General features: G+C 50.1%; 6 protein-coding genes across 6 annotated transcripts; 3 read left to right on the top strand and 3 right to left on the bottom strand.

Annotated features, from left to right (window-relative positions):
* Positions 1-237: 237 nt before the first annotated feature.
* cdc31 (putative cell division control protein Cdc31) lies at positions 238-1,180 on the top strand (the record flags this gene model as incomplete). Its single annotated transcript, XM_058519893.1, has 2 exons — positions 238-513; positions 683-1,180. 2 exons carry the CDS (start codon positions 238-240, stop codon positions 1,178-1,180), a joined length of 774 nt encoding a protein of 257 aa, XP_058367417.1.
* A 572-nt stretch (positions 1,181-1,752) lies between these two features.
* Positions 1,753-4,219, bottom strand: admB (uncharacterized protein; the record flags this gene model as incomplete). Its single annotated transcript, XM_058519892.1, has 2 exons — positions 1,753-4,103; positions 4,153-4,219. 2 exons carry the CDS (start codon positions 4,217-4,219, stop codon positions 1,753-1,755), a joined length of 2,418 nt encoding a protein of 805 aa, XP_058367416.1.
* A 735-nt stretch (positions 4,220-4,954) lies between these two features.
* N7446_011149 (putative DNA polymerase iota) lies at positions 4,955-6,704 on the bottom strand (the record flags this gene model as incomplete). Its single annotated transcript, XM_058519891.1, has 2 exons — positions 4,955-6,613; positions 6,660-6,704. 2 exons carry the CDS (start codon positions 6,702-6,704, stop codon positions 4,955-4,957), a joined length of 1,704 nt encoding a protein of 567 aa, XP_058367415.1.
* Positions 6,705-8,062: 1,358 nt separating this feature from the next.
* N7446_011148 (uncharacterized protein) lies at positions 8,063-9,025 on the top strand (the record flags this gene model as incomplete). Its single annotated transcript, XM_058519890.1, has 1 exon — positions 8,063-9,025. The coding sequence occupies one exon, from the start codon at positions 8,063-8,065 to the stop codon at positions 9,023-9,025; it is 963 nt and encodes a 320-aa protein (XP_058367414.1).
* A 291-nt stretch (positions 9,026-9,316) lies between these two features.
* On the bottom strand, positions 9,317-11,341 carry N7446_011147 (P-loop containing nucleoside triphosphate hydrolase protein; the record flags this gene model as incomplete). Its single annotated transcript, XM_058519889.1, has 5 exons — positions 9,317-9,457; positions 9,505-9,860; positions 9,914-10,029; positions 10,089-11,193; positions 11,257-11,341. The coding sequence occupies 5 exons, from the start codon at positions 11,339-11,341 to the stop codon at positions 9,317-9,319; spliced, it is 1,803 nt and encodes a 600-aa protein (XP_058367413.1).
* Positions 11,342-12,294: 953 nt separating this feature from the next.
* Positions 12,295-14,044, top strand: N7446_011146 (GTPase domain-containing protein; the record flags this gene model as incomplete). Its single annotated transcript, XM_058519888.1, has 3 exons — positions 12,295-12,484; positions 12,535-13,947; positions 14,010-14,044. 3 exons carry the CDS (start codon positions 12,295-12,297, stop codon positions 14,042-14,044), a joined length of 1,638 nt encoding a protein of 545 aa, XP_058367412.1.
* Positions 14,045-14,153: the final 109 nt, after the last annotated feature.

The raw sequence follows: 14,153 nt of genomic DNA, 5'->3' as shown, positions 1-14,153 counted from the left end.
AGTAAATAATCAAATCACAATATTTCCGGAAACCACTTACAAGTATCAAAATCCCAACTTTGTAGAAAAAAACAGCCGGGAGGCGTTGGGTGTCATTCCGCCCGCGTCGCGTCTCAAGAATCCTCCCACCGCCAACACCCCAACTCTCCATTCCCAAAGGCTGAAGCCCCTCTATTCCAATTAATGCTGGCGAACCCGAACCTTGCTTCTAAATAAATCTTGAACGCACCACTTGCCATGGCCTCCGGCCAACCTTTCGCGTCGCGCTCGTACGCCGGCACGAAAATGCCCGACCGCTCTGTCAACGCGAACGCCATGCCCTTCAGCGCCTCGTCGTTCTCCCGGCATCGCGGCCTCGCCAATCCCGGTGCAGGCGAATTCGGCGCCGACGGTGCGAAGCAGACACAGCAGAATGCGCAGCCGGCGACAAACGCGCAGTCTCACGGCCCTGCGCAGGATACCAACCCGCTCAACCGCCTGACGGAGGAGCAGAGGGAGGAGATTAACGAAGCTGTAAGGGATCCCCGAACCGTTAATGATTTGATATGGCACTACAACCGCCTCCATTCAACTGGAGATGTCATACTACATAACCCAGATCCAAAATGGACAGCCAAATCACAAACCCCCAGACCTGAAACCTGAAACAAGCAAAACTAACACCACACCTCTACCCGTCCAGTTCACCCTCTTCGACCTCGACCGCGACCGCCACCTAGACTACCACGAACTGCGCGTCGCCTTCCGCGCTCTAGGCTTCACACTGAGCAAACAAGAGCTCATCTCCCTACTAACAACATACGGCGTGCCCCGACCCCAAGTCCAAGCCCAACAAGCTCAAGCCCAAGCCCAAGGACAGCAAGCCGCACAGGCGAACAAGGGTCCCGTGTCGAACCCGCAACACCCGTCCAACCTGCTCATGCCACTTTCGTCCTTCCAGGCTGTGACCGCGCTGAAGATTCTTGAGCGCGATCCGCGTGATGAGATTCTGCGCGCTTTCGAGCTGTTTGATGAGGGGGCCAAGGGTTTCATTGATCTTGAGGATTTGAGGCGTGTTGCTAGGGAGTTGGGGGAGACGGGGCTTGAGGAGGAGGAGCTTAGGGCAATGATTGAGGAGTTTGATCTTGAGGGGGTTGGTGGTGTTACTCGTGAGGCTTTTGTTGGGATTTGTTGGCAATGAGTTTGAGGGTTTTTAGGATCTCTTTCTCTCTCCCTGTGTGTCTTCGTCTTTGGTGCTTGAGTTGAGAGGTGACTCTTGACTTGGGCTGTGCATGGGTTTCTCTGGTGTTGGGTCCTGTTTCAGTACTTTGTTTCTTGTCTCTGTTTGTATTCCTTGTTTTTGGAAGTACTACTGCCGTCCTACCCTTCTTATCTATTGGGTTTGTATCGCACTTCAAATGGATATCCTCCCTGCAATCGAGATCTTCATTCTAGATTACATGTATAAGGTTGTCAATTGACATAAGTGCTGTATGATTCATAGCCGTCGCGGCGCTGTGTCCTGCTACGAGATATAATCCATGCAAATCCAAGAAACCCAGCAGCAACGGCTAAAATGAATGTCCACAAACCTAAACCGCCAATGTAAGGACCGATCATAAACAAGGCCCGCACTATCCATTCGCATTGACGCCGATAACCAATATTCCCAGAAAACAAAACAAAGCCCCCACGGGCACCAATGCAAGTGCAAGATCCGAGGATTAAAATCCATAAAAATAGAATAAAATGATAAACAACGAAAGGATGCAATCAAGCATAACGTGGCGGCGGCCCAAGCGGGGGCATATTCTGATACATAGGCGGTCCAGGCGGAGGTACATTCTGATACCCACTATTGGGAACACCATGCCACTGGTTCATGTGGGGTGGGCGAGCAGAGGGCTGGGGTCCATTGTAGCGCCGGTATGTACCGGGGGGGATAGCCTTGCGCATCTTCCGCTGGGCAGCGCTGCGCCTGCAGCGGCTGTATATGCAGAAGAAGAGGGCGAGGAGAATGAAGGTGCCGCCGCCAACGCAGACGCCGATTACGAGTTTCTCGTGTTGCTTGATCCAGCCTAGGGCTGACGATCCCTTGCATTGGCCTGAGTTGCAGCGGCCGCCTGAGTCGCAGGGTGTGCCATCGAGGTAGTTTTGGTTCATTCTGATACATGGGGTTGTGCCGTACGAGTGAGCGATTGATGGTGCGCCGCAGACCAGAGTACATGAAGGGTCTTGAGTGTTTTCACAGGCCCAGGTGTCGTTGGTGTTTAGTAGAGAGCCGACCACTGTTCGGCATTGGTAGTCGCGGCTGGTGCACTGGCCGCTGGCGCAGCTGAGGCCTTGGTCCTTGTCGCCGCAAGATGAGCCGTCGTCCTTGTATTTGTCGTCGGGGCAGGAGCTGGAGGTTCCACTGCACTTTTCTTCGATATCGCAAACGCCTGTGCTGGGGCGGCACACGGTATCGGCTGGGGAGAACTGGCACTGGGAGCAGCAGCTCTCGTTGGAGTCGTCGCAGACGGCATTGCCCTTGAATTTGCAGGTTTTTGCATCACAGCAGGAGTTGTCGCTGCAGCCTTCTTCGCCACCGCAGTCGCAGTCTTCGCCGGATTCGACGATGCCGTTACCGCACTGGCTGCCACTGATGGTCACGACGCCTTTGTTGTCTGACAGACATGAGGACTTGATGCTGTTTCTGCCAATTGCGGAGCAGATATTGCCAATCGTACAATCTGAGAACTTGGTCATGATGTTGCTAGCGTATGGATTCATGATGTACTTTGCATCAGCATCGCAGGTTGACGAGGACAGTGGGCAACATTGGGATGAATCCTGTAACTTCTGGGAGCATGTCTGCGAATCACAGTCGTGCACAGCTCCAAAGGTATGGCCAGTCTCGTGGGCAAACACCTGCCAGGAAGCACCAGAATTGCGAACAACAACATTGGCACCGGTAACAGAGCTGTCGCCGGCGGTCGTCAAGTCGGATGTGCACAACCGACCCATCCACGAGACACCAACCTCGCTATCTGTCGGGCAGTCGGTCATAAGAGTCCAATAAGCGTTGCTATCTGAATTTTGAGCGCGCCACTTGGAGAATTCATTGAGACGCCAGGTGACATTGCCGCTGTTGCAACCGACGTTCCACGGTGTACCAGAAGAGCCTCCAGAGGTACAGCCAGTCTCGGAGATTGTCAAGTTGCGCAGCCCAATTGACACATTGAATGAATCTTCATAGAGACTGGATGCCGTGTTCACAACGTTAATGATCCAATCCTGAGCCGCAGCCTTGGGGGTCGCGTTGTTAGATGCGAAAGACTCGGTCAATGCACAATCGGCCGCAATTCCGATCAGAGCGACCTTCTTCGTCTTGGGGCAACCACTGGTATCGCCGATGGTCGTTTGCAGGTTCACGCCGCCCGTGTTTCCGGACACACCGCTGGTATCCGATTGCCGCTTGCTCAGACCGAACAGCGAATTCAACGAGGCAACACCCCACTGGCCGTCGAGTTGGTCAACGCCATATGGGAAGATAGAATTAGATAGATCGGCATTGTAGTCGAGGGTGTCGGATCCACAACCAGAGGAGGAGGCGGCAAGCGACCGCTTCAGCTCATTGTGTGTGTACTGGAACATGTCGGAGTCTCGGTAGACGAGCATATACTCTCCGTCCCTCGGCTCGACATCGGCATCGATCGGGCGCTTCTTGTGCATATAGTTTGACTGCAATTCAATGTGGTGCTTGTCATTGTCGATGCTGAATGCACCCTCGAAAAGTGGCTCCTCGCCATCCCTTTTAACGGTGATTCTGGCCCAACCGACTGGCGTCCATCTCCCTGTACCCGATCCTACCAGCGCGCGGCCTTTAAACACTTTGTGTTCGTGTCGCTGGATGGGCTGACCGTGTCGTACTGTACCGTCAATGCCCAGGTATTGCACGTAAGCATCGTCGGCGAGGATATCGTGGTTTGGTTCAAGCTCTAGCTTTATCCGCTTGCCGTCTTGGTGTAGGTTGAAGGTAACATCGAAGCTGGATAGATGGTCTATTTTGTGTGAGGGGGTACGAATGATGGCATTATCGACTGGCGTAACATGGCGAATAGCCTCTGAGGCTTGTGACCGTGCTGTTGGGAGTTAGCGCTGCCACAGCAACGGAGAAAAAGGAGACGGTACCGTGTGTCTGTTGAAAGAGCGACGAAACCGCACCTATCAAGGGCAGGATCGTTTGGGAGAACCTCATCGCAGTTCAAACCCCAGGGTCTGAGGATATCAGGGTCTTTTGAGGCTGATAAGAGTTTCAAGGGTCCTGGCTGACAATCATGGGGAGATTCCAGGGATCGGGTCCACCTCGGGGGATCAACGAGTGTCAGGAACTTAAGGAAAGATAACTTGAATATCAGAACGAGAGACTGGAAGATGGAAGAAGCGAGAGGGATCACAAAGGGTCCGGCACAGCCGTTTGCCAAGGTCTAAGGAATCCAATAACAGTGATGGCCCCGGAGGCCAGAAGGCTGGGCTTGGCAAGGCGGGCTGAAACATCTCTCCGATGTTCCGATTGCGCGAGTGAAGTGGAGTTGGCCTATTTTCATTCGATGTCCCTTATGGTGCTGCCTGTAGACTTGGCGCTTAAGACTAACGTTAAGTATGTTGTACATGTAGGGCTAAGGTTCGCATTTAGAAGAATATCCATGGACTCGGTGACGGCGGCGAACACAGCCACATATATTGCCACCGTGAATCAAGATATTAATGTATTTTTTAGAGGAGTACCCTATTTCCACCATTTAATCATTCGAACGAGTACGCGTACATGACTGTAAGCCAAGGCGCCAACCGGTTATTAGATCCATCACTTGGCAAGGCTGGATGCATTGTGACACACTTGCAGTATGCATAACTTAATTCTTTGTCACAACTTAGGGTGTTTCTTTTATATAGGAACCCGAAAATATAGGTTAATACGTAGCATGACTACTCACTCCGGGGCAGAGTGATACATCTCATGCGCTAGCTGTGCGAAATGGGGTATAGATGCCCCGCAGATAGGGCAGGGTACACTGCTAGCCAAGGGTTCGTCTTCGTCGCCCTCATCCCAGTCATCCTCGGCAGACTGTGGCTCAATCTCGGGTGAACCTCCAATAGGCGATCGGGAAGCCTGAACGGGCACCAACGGGGATTCAGGTTCCTGCACAGTCCAGTCCTTAAGCACCGTCTCCTGTTGTCGAAACATCTTGCCAATATCACGCCCACTGCTTTGCTTCTGATCACCAGCGGTCTCAACCATATTGGTTACCGCAACATTGATCAAACCGAGATTCCAGCCGGCCTTTTCAGGATGCAGTTTTCGGAACATAGCCAAAAGGCTATCTTTGACTAATCGTTCAGCCAACGCATCGATGTTCTCATCCAAGTTGAAGATGAAAGATGCCAAAGGTGCTGAGCGGGAAATCCGATTGTAATTGTATGCATGTGCAGTATCCATGTCTGGCGGAGGCCTTGGCCGCGTCGATAGTCGCAGAGTGCGAGGATGGGCGAGCCATCTTCCTTGCGGAGTGCTATCGTCACTCTTATCAAGTAAATCGGTCCTGATGCGTCGGATCAGGCTTCCCGAGAGCGCAACCAGCTCACGCCTCACACTCTCCAAGGTATCCAGTCGGCCGTAGGAATCTTCGATGCTGATTTGGGTTGGCACGTCTCTGCCCTCGAGCACATCTGTATTGTCCACTCCATGGAGAACGCTCCACATGCGCGTCCCGATCCCTTTCGCCGACCCCGGTCCGCCAAGGATCTTTTCTAGCAACGGTGGCCCCATTCCCGGGAACTGGCGGATATCTCGGACGGTGATCTTCTCATCGACAGTTTCTTCCCCTGAGATATGAGTTTTCAGTCTCTCGGCGATCCGTGAGCCAATCCCAGGAATTTTTCGAATTTCATGGTCATCCATAAACTGTGTGACATTGCTGGATATACTTCCAACCGCCGTGTATGGCGGCAGGAGAGTCGTTTGCCCGTTGGGCTTGTGGACATTGCCAACCAACTTTGCCAGCAGTTTGGACGTTGAAATTCCACCCGTAGCCGTGAAACCAATCCTGTGCTCCATATTGCTTCTCAAGAATCCTTGGAGATGCGAAGCGACAAGCAATCTCATGTCCAATGAAGATATCTCATTCTGAGCGATAGGCGCAGCTTCCGTCGCTGGAAAGGTCGATCCCTGGAATCGAGTGGCATCATAGGAAAAGCCGACAGTAGGGTCTTTCCGATCAAGATAGAAGAAAGAGTTCGACAAGTCATTCGGGTTCAAGACACCGGTATTGTAATCGATCATCTCCGTGACGTCTAGAAAAAGCTCATCAAACCCCAGCTTCTCCACACGCCCGCCCCAAACAAAGGATCGAACAAACAGATACAGCTCCTTGGATGCATTTCTAAACTTGGTCAAGTCTTCACCCAAGACGATGACCACATCGGGGCAGATGCGCTTGGCGTCTTTAATAAGTTGCAATTTATGCAACCCTCGCCGTCGAGCCTCGTAGTTGCATGTTACCACGATTTGCTTCTGCTGGACAGCCAAAGGCAGAGATCTCAGTGCAGGCTGCTCAACCTCAAAGACTGATGCATAGAAACAGTCATAATCCTAGATATGATCAGCTTGACTCTAATGGCGAAGGGGAAAGACTCACAAGGTGGAGGATGACCCGACGGTCGTTTCGTGGGGGTACAGCCATGGACCCTGAGATATCCCCGGTCCATCAGTGGAGTTCTTAGGTTATGGGCTGAGATGGGTCCAGGGGTGAATAGTTGCATGTAGCTGCAGTGAAGCCAGGAACAGGCTGCCACTGTGGCTAGTGACTGTGGCGTCTGTGGCGTAACATTAAAAATAGAAACTGGGCTTTACAATGCATACTTGTTTATCACCATTAAAGAATACAATAAAGTCGATAGTTTTTTATCTCCAGGACAATCAGCATAAGACAAGTTGCATAGAAATGGAGACAGATGCCAATGTAGGTGAAAAACGGTAAAAAAGGTAAACAAAGCAGCACTTACCCCCTCACAATCCAACATGCGTGACCCCATCGGCACATTTGTCAAGACATAACAGAAACATTGCTATTGCAAGATATCTTCAGAATAGGTTAGGATAGCCTGGCAAAGCTGCTGATTCGCCGTGGAACGGATATGAATGGGACCGCAAAGACCAAAAGTGGGGGGGATGTGCCTCCCTCGCTCCTAGCGATCAAGAAGAAACGTGCCTCTTCGGTGCATCTTTTGCTGGACAGTGGAGCAGAGCCTCAAGTTACATAGAAGGGAAAGTATTATGTAGTCAAGTCTGACGCAGAGGCCATTGAACGCCTGAAGAGCCCCTTTCGAGGCCCGGGCTGGAAAGAGCGGGAGGTTCGGAAGTATCACCCCTTCTACGTCGTATCGAGACCCTCAATGCGACATCGTGATGGAAACGGAATATAGATGCCTACAAAGCAGAACAAAGCGAATTCCAGGCCAATGTAATTGTGAAAAGTCGAAGCAACAAAGAAAGTAAGCAAATTTAAACAATGACAATCTATATGCCCATATTTAGCATTTTCGCCACCGTTCGCAATTGTTGGTAACCTCAGGATGATCGCCCCCACGACCCACGGGCAATCTTTTTATAGCAATGGCGTGCGAATACAGTACATAGTCTCTGTCTCACACATAGATTAACTACAATAAACTCGTGTGACTACAGTACAGATTTAGACCGGCAAGACATAGTCTGGTTGTGGCGTCAATAGTTCGGCCTCCACTTGAGTCTGGAATCAGAGCCGATAAATCTCTTTAGAAGTGTAGATCTTAATATTAAAGTCATTAAACTCCATAAACTCCCAAAGTTACACAGTTAATCTACAATTTTAGGGGGTTACTTGGAATGTGCATACTGTAGAGGTGACATCCTGCATCTCTCATCACATCATAGAGTGCTGATCGCAAGCGCCAACCTCCTCTATTCTTAGTTCAACCCCGCCACTTCTCCCCTCGTCTTTTTTTCCCTTTGACGATATTCTATTCTTCTTGACTTCTCTACTTCATGTCCTAACTCACCATGTCGTGTCTATCTCCCCCGACGGACGCAACGACGATAACATCACGACCCAAACTCACCCTGCAAACCACTGCTCTCCCACGCACATTTGGCAGCTCAACAACTGGCCTATCCTTCTCCTTTGCAGCGGCACCAACTTCATCTCCCACTGTCCGCAACACCTTCAAGAATGCCTACGATGTCGTATCCCCGTCCTCCGCGACGAGCTCTCCCGTGAAATCCTCCCGCTTCAACACACCCAAACCAACCTCGCCCTACGTCACACATCCCAATAATGTCTTCAACTACCGCAACCCCTACCAACTACCTCTTGGCGTCCGCAGCATCTTACGCAACTCCCCACTAGACTCAGCCTCAAGGCGCCGAGGCTCCATTTCTGCGGGCGGCAATGGACACAACGCAGGCACCCGCCGAGTCTTCTTCCCAGCAAAGAAACAAGTGAACTACCGGTGCCCCCTGGAAGAAGAGATCCGCACCGAACGCTATACGGCCCAGCATCTAGATCTTCTGCGGGAGGAGGCAGTGCAAAACGAGGCAGACAAAACCCCACCTGAAACTGGACCCGGCCCCAGCCCCGAAAACGAGCACGAAAATAATAATGACTCCGATTCTAGCGCGTCATTGTCCGAGAGTGCGTCGGGCGATGACACTAGCGCCGATGAAGGCGTGCGCGATACCAATACCTCGCTCACTAAAGAAGAGCGTAAGAAGAGGCGCACGCTTCGTATAGAGCGCCAGGTTCGGGCGGTGGCTTTGCTGGATGGGTTTGAGGCTGATCCGTATGCCTCGTCTACGCCTCAAACACCACGCCAAGGTCGTTTAAAGCGCCGCCGGGAGTGGAGATGGACTTTGGGTCCGGTGGAGAGTGACTTAAATGAGGGCGATAATTCTGTGCAGTCATTATCGCCCCCGTCGGAGTCAGGTCTCTCTGAGACATCCGCAAACTCCGAAGCAAGTCAATAAATATGCGACATTTGTTGTTTCATGGCTACTGTTTTTTTCAGTGATGCTTAATGGTGATGCATATATCATTTACGAATCATGTTCTTGTCATATATAGAGGCGCAGGTTGGGTTTCAGTGTTTTGGAGTGCATTCGCTCTCTCCGTTCTCCGTCGGCTAGGAGTCTATCAGCATAATGTTTCTCATCGTATATTATATCCTCGATGTTAAGATACACAAAATCTCCCGACTATGGTTGATATCTATAGGTACCACAGTGGAAACAAAACAACATAATACCGACTCCAACCTATCATGATTTATGCCACCAGTCATGGATGGGCTTTTCCAGTTTCCTCACACCGAACCACCGTAGCTCCCATCTACCGGCTTTATCGGGCTCTCTGAAGATAATCATATAAGTGCTTTTACTCAATGGATCGAGTGAAAGAGCCTGCTAAAAGTGAGATTCTTCTCCACACAATAGATCGGGAGACTTACAATGATGCTGATATCCTTGTTTTTGTCCAAGAATTTACTCAGATGTTCGTAATGCCCACGCAGATTCCAAACAGACTTCACATTCCGCAAATCATTTCGGCGCCCATAGGAAATCACATACGAGCCCCCGAACCCAATAGTCAGATTCAAGATCGTGGAGCCATCTTCCATAGTACTGTGCGTCCTGATCGCGTTCCTGAATTCGGTCTTTCCGTGACAGCTCCATTTGTTAGTTCGCCATCGTGCGTAGTATGTATTGCCTGGTCCGAGAACACACGTCTCGAGATCCTGGAAGCCTCGAGTTTCTAGTGTAGTGCCTAGATGCCCGTACCGCACAAAGAGGCCGTCGCTGGTGGCTGGCATGTTCATTAATATTGATACAATCGCTCTTCCGGGGTTCAGTCCTTACCCCAAGTCCCATCGTTGTAACGGGCAATCCATGTCAAGGCTCCTTCGTGGGATTCTCCGTAGCTAGTGGCTGCTAGCACTCCTGATCCCTTTCGCATCTCTGGGTAGGCCATTTGGCTAACGAGCCACAATGATTCAGTCATATTCCCAAACTCTCTGATTCCGAATGTACTCACCTGGCGTTATATTCGCTACTAAACCCGGCGAATTTGGTGCCATGCAGGACCACCCAAAAAGGGACATATACGGTCTTTCTCGAATGACTTTCCACGTCTTTCTCGTTTGTTCGAGTCCATGTAGCGACAGCAACTTCTTCTTCTGAATCCGCCTTCCCTCGCGCTTTGGATTTCTCCCTATCGGTCGGCAATGGCGATGGCGATGGCGACGGGGATGGCGGTACTTTGGGCTCAGATGTCTTTTTAGCCAGCTTTGCTTTCTCTTTCTCAAGCCTCTTCTCTCTATTTTTCATCAGCTTAAAAGCAGCGTCATAAGCCGCCTGTTGCTCCTTCAACTGCTGTTCCAACCGAGTCACGCGCTCATCTCGATGCGCAAGAAGCTTCTCCATGTCAGACCGGAGAACCCCGGTATCCTCTTCTGCTTTCTTGATCATGCTCGTATATCTCTCGCGCTCTTCACGCATGGCCTGTTCAGCCTCTCGGTTCTGCTGCTTTATCGCAACCTTCATCTGCTCTTCAATCTCGCGACGCTCCATATCCCACTTCGCCTTCTCTTTATTTAACTCGCTTTCCAATTCCCGACCTGCTGATGTCTGGTTCAGAGAGCGATGCTCATCTACCAGCTCCTTCTGCAAGTTCGTTGTAATTGGTCTATTGTTCTTTGCAAGAAGATCAACAATGGCTCTTGCAGAGTCTTCGGTATTGCTGTGTCGATGGGAGGTACTCCCCTTGCTGAGCATGTATCCCCAAAACTCAGGTTTGTCGAACAACTCCTTCTCGCGCATTGAGGCGTCTTCGCTTGCAACTTTGTCCCACATCGTTGTCACCAGAATGACCTTTTTCAGAGCATCGTCTCCGCAAAGCTCAGTAAACATCGTTAAATTTCTCTTGGCTGATCCTTGCATTCGAATATCGCTTATCCGGTGTAGATATAGGATACCACTCAAAAGAATCTTGTTTTGGTATGAGTCTCCCAGCCATGTCGCGATTTCGCGGAGAACTTGGGCGTCGCTCCGATTCGTGTCGTCAAATCCGGGCGTGTCGATTAGGTATACGGTGCGATCTGGTGATAGTTCGTAGGCGTAGACGTCGACGACAGATGTGCCTGCGCACTATTAGATATTGGATACTATTAACATCACTGACTGCAGGACCGAGCTGTACTCACAGGCACCTAGGGTATGGCCGATTTCGACTCGCTTTCTGGCGCATAGTGAGATGAAAGAGCTCTTTCCAGACCCCGTCACACCCATCACGGCGATAAAAACATCGTTCGGCCTTGAGGTTCAATTGTTAGTATGTGGCAAGAGAAGACTTCATTCTTGGATGAGAGCTATTTACCCTGGGGCGCGACCACCTCGAAACCCCACTGATGAGTATGGATTGCTGTGCACATTCGTGCCCCTCACTACTCAGCATTTAGTTAATGGCTCTTCCTCACGATGATAAAAATCATACCTACCAAATGACGACATTACGCGCACAGCTTGATGTATTTCGAAGTTGAATGATTTGCAACGGATCCGATGCGATGAAATCTACTTTGCAGTTTCCCTTTCTCTCAACATAAGCCCGAAGATCAATATTAAAGGTTCCATCATCTCGCGAGGCGCAATAATAACGCTCGGGCCCTCTCAGCAGTTGCATTAGTTTTAATGATCAAAATGGACGAGACCCCGGAGTCACACCACGGCGTCTTGTAATTACTAGGTCTTACCTACCCCTCTTACTTTCCATTTCTTTCTAACGCTGTCGATTTGCCAGTATGCTTACATATCTGCATGTCTTGTTCATGCGTGACTACGCCACTGCCAGCGAAGTCCTGCACCTAGGCGCCGTGGTGTCCATTCTATGGACGCCACAAGCCTAGAGGGCCGCTTAGCGTGGGGATTGATAGGATTGCCAGCGTGCAAACAAGCCTCTCGCACCTAGAATTCAGCCTAACCCGCCCCGTTGGATTTTCCGAGCCTATCGTTGACATTTCCGCCTTATCTTGTTTTCGGGGGTATTGGCAAAGTGCTGAGGCTCAGCGGGCCGCCTCGTGGGTAAATTTGCTACTCTTGTAGAGAGGTTGGCGCTTTTGTTTGATTATTATTTTTTTTTTTTTTCGAGAAGGTCAGGCCAGGCTATATCTCTGAGGAGATATTCATTACTACTTCTTTTGTGCCCATCCTTGTTAACACTATTCATCCGAATTTTGTTTGTTATGGATATCAAATCCGCAGCTGAGCAGTTGGCCGATCAGGCTCGGCGCTTCTCAGTTTTTACTGGCATTACAAAACCGAATCCATATGATAGATTCATCTTGGTTATGGGAATGACAGGATCCGGCAAAAGCACCTTCATTTCTCGGTGCACTGGAAAAGAGGTCATTGTTGGCCATGGCCTATACTCCTGTAAGTGGAGTCTCTCATATCTCTCAATTTATAATAATAACACTTTCTAGGTACCGACTCAATAGACGTCTTCGACTTCAATTTAAATGGCCGGCGGATCTATCTTATTGATACACCGGGCTTCAACGATACTGATCGCTCCGATATTGATACCCTGAGTATACTTGCCAGCTATCTTGGCGCATCATATGCAAACGGCGTGCGCATCCATGGCATAATAATGCTACATCCGATCACCGGCAACCGGATGTCAGGGTCAAGCCTGCGTAATATTGAAATGATGAAAGCCATGTGTGGATTTGAGTTCTACGATAATGTTGCCATCGCAACTACCATGTGGCCTGATACAACTTTGTATGAGGATACAGGTACGCTGGAGAATCGAGAGGCTGAGCTCATGAGTGATCAGCGATACTTTGGTGCCTTGATCTCATGCGGAGCGACTGTCTTTCGTCATAATGAAATGGGCATCAAAAATTCCACCGACGAGACTGATTCTGCACGGAATATCGTGTCGCATCTCATTCAACACTCTGAAGAGCATGTTCCACAGGTACTTCAACTGCAACGCGAAATCATTGAACAAAGAAAGACTCTTGGTGAGACGGGGGCAGGAATTGCCGTTGCAAGAGATATACATCGAGCGAGACGAGAACACGAAGAAGAATTGCGCAGGATAGAGGCAGATATGAAGCGCGAGCTGGCGAAAACGAATTCTGCATATGCCGCGAATCTGCAAGAACTCAAGGAAGATATCGAGAAACAGCTGAGGAAATCTGATCGCGAGAAGCAAGCATTGAGGAATTCAATGCAAGATTTGCATCACAGAGAGGAAAAGATATGGGAACAGAGGATCGAGCAGATGGACAAACAATTTCGGGTACAGATTGCGGTTAAGCAAGAAGAGTTACGTGATATGGAGTCGTCTCTCGATGAAGTTCGCAGGGAGATAGCTCAACAGGCTCAAGACCTCCAGGTGAAAAAGCTCGTTGCAGCCGAGGCAAGGAATTATGAGCGAAAGATCGCTGAAACCAGAAAGAAGCTCGCGGCAAGAGAGAAAGAGCTACGGAATAAGGAGGAACAGATCAAACAGGCTCGCAGGGATGCGGCTCGGCGGCAAAGCCTCCTTGAGAAGGAGCGTGTTTCATCTGAGGATATGCAGCGTGAGGTAATAGTCAAGGAAATCCGACACGAGCTTGCGGCAAAGGAGAAGAAACTACTCGACATGGAGCAATCGCTCGAGAAAGTACGTAGGGATATGGCACGGCGGTCGAAAACTAGGCACCGGAAAGAGAGGATTGCCCATGACATTGAGAAACGCGAGACAAATGTCAAGAATGCCCGCAAAGAGGTTGAGCAAGCTCAGGATGCTCATAAGAAGTTCAGTGGGCGGAAAGGCGAGCTTTACAAGGGTGCTATTGGTGGTGTTGCATCTGGTGTGGCATCTGGCGTTGTTGCTGGAGGTAAGTTGTGTTTTGTCCAAAAGAACAATTGGACAAAATTGACTAACGAGATATCACATTAGCTCTTGCGGCCGGACTTGTGTGTACAGTAATGTGATGAGGCTACTTGTATCCACATTGTATATTTGGATCAGAATCAAATTTATTCGAAACTCAATGAAAATAACATTTTATACAGGAAAGGGGACACGCTGAATTAGGGCCCC

This window comes from Penicillium canescens, assembly GCF_028828765.1.
Source record: "Penicillium canescens strain IBT 15451 chromosome Unknown utg000008l_segment0_segment0, whole genome shotgun sequence".
In the NCBI taxonomy this organism is placed as follows: Eukaryota; Fungi; Ascomycota; class Eurotiomycetes; order Eurotiales; family Aspergillaceae; genus Penicillium; species Penicillium canescens.
This window is presented reverse-complemented; position numbering and strand designations above follow the sequence as displayed.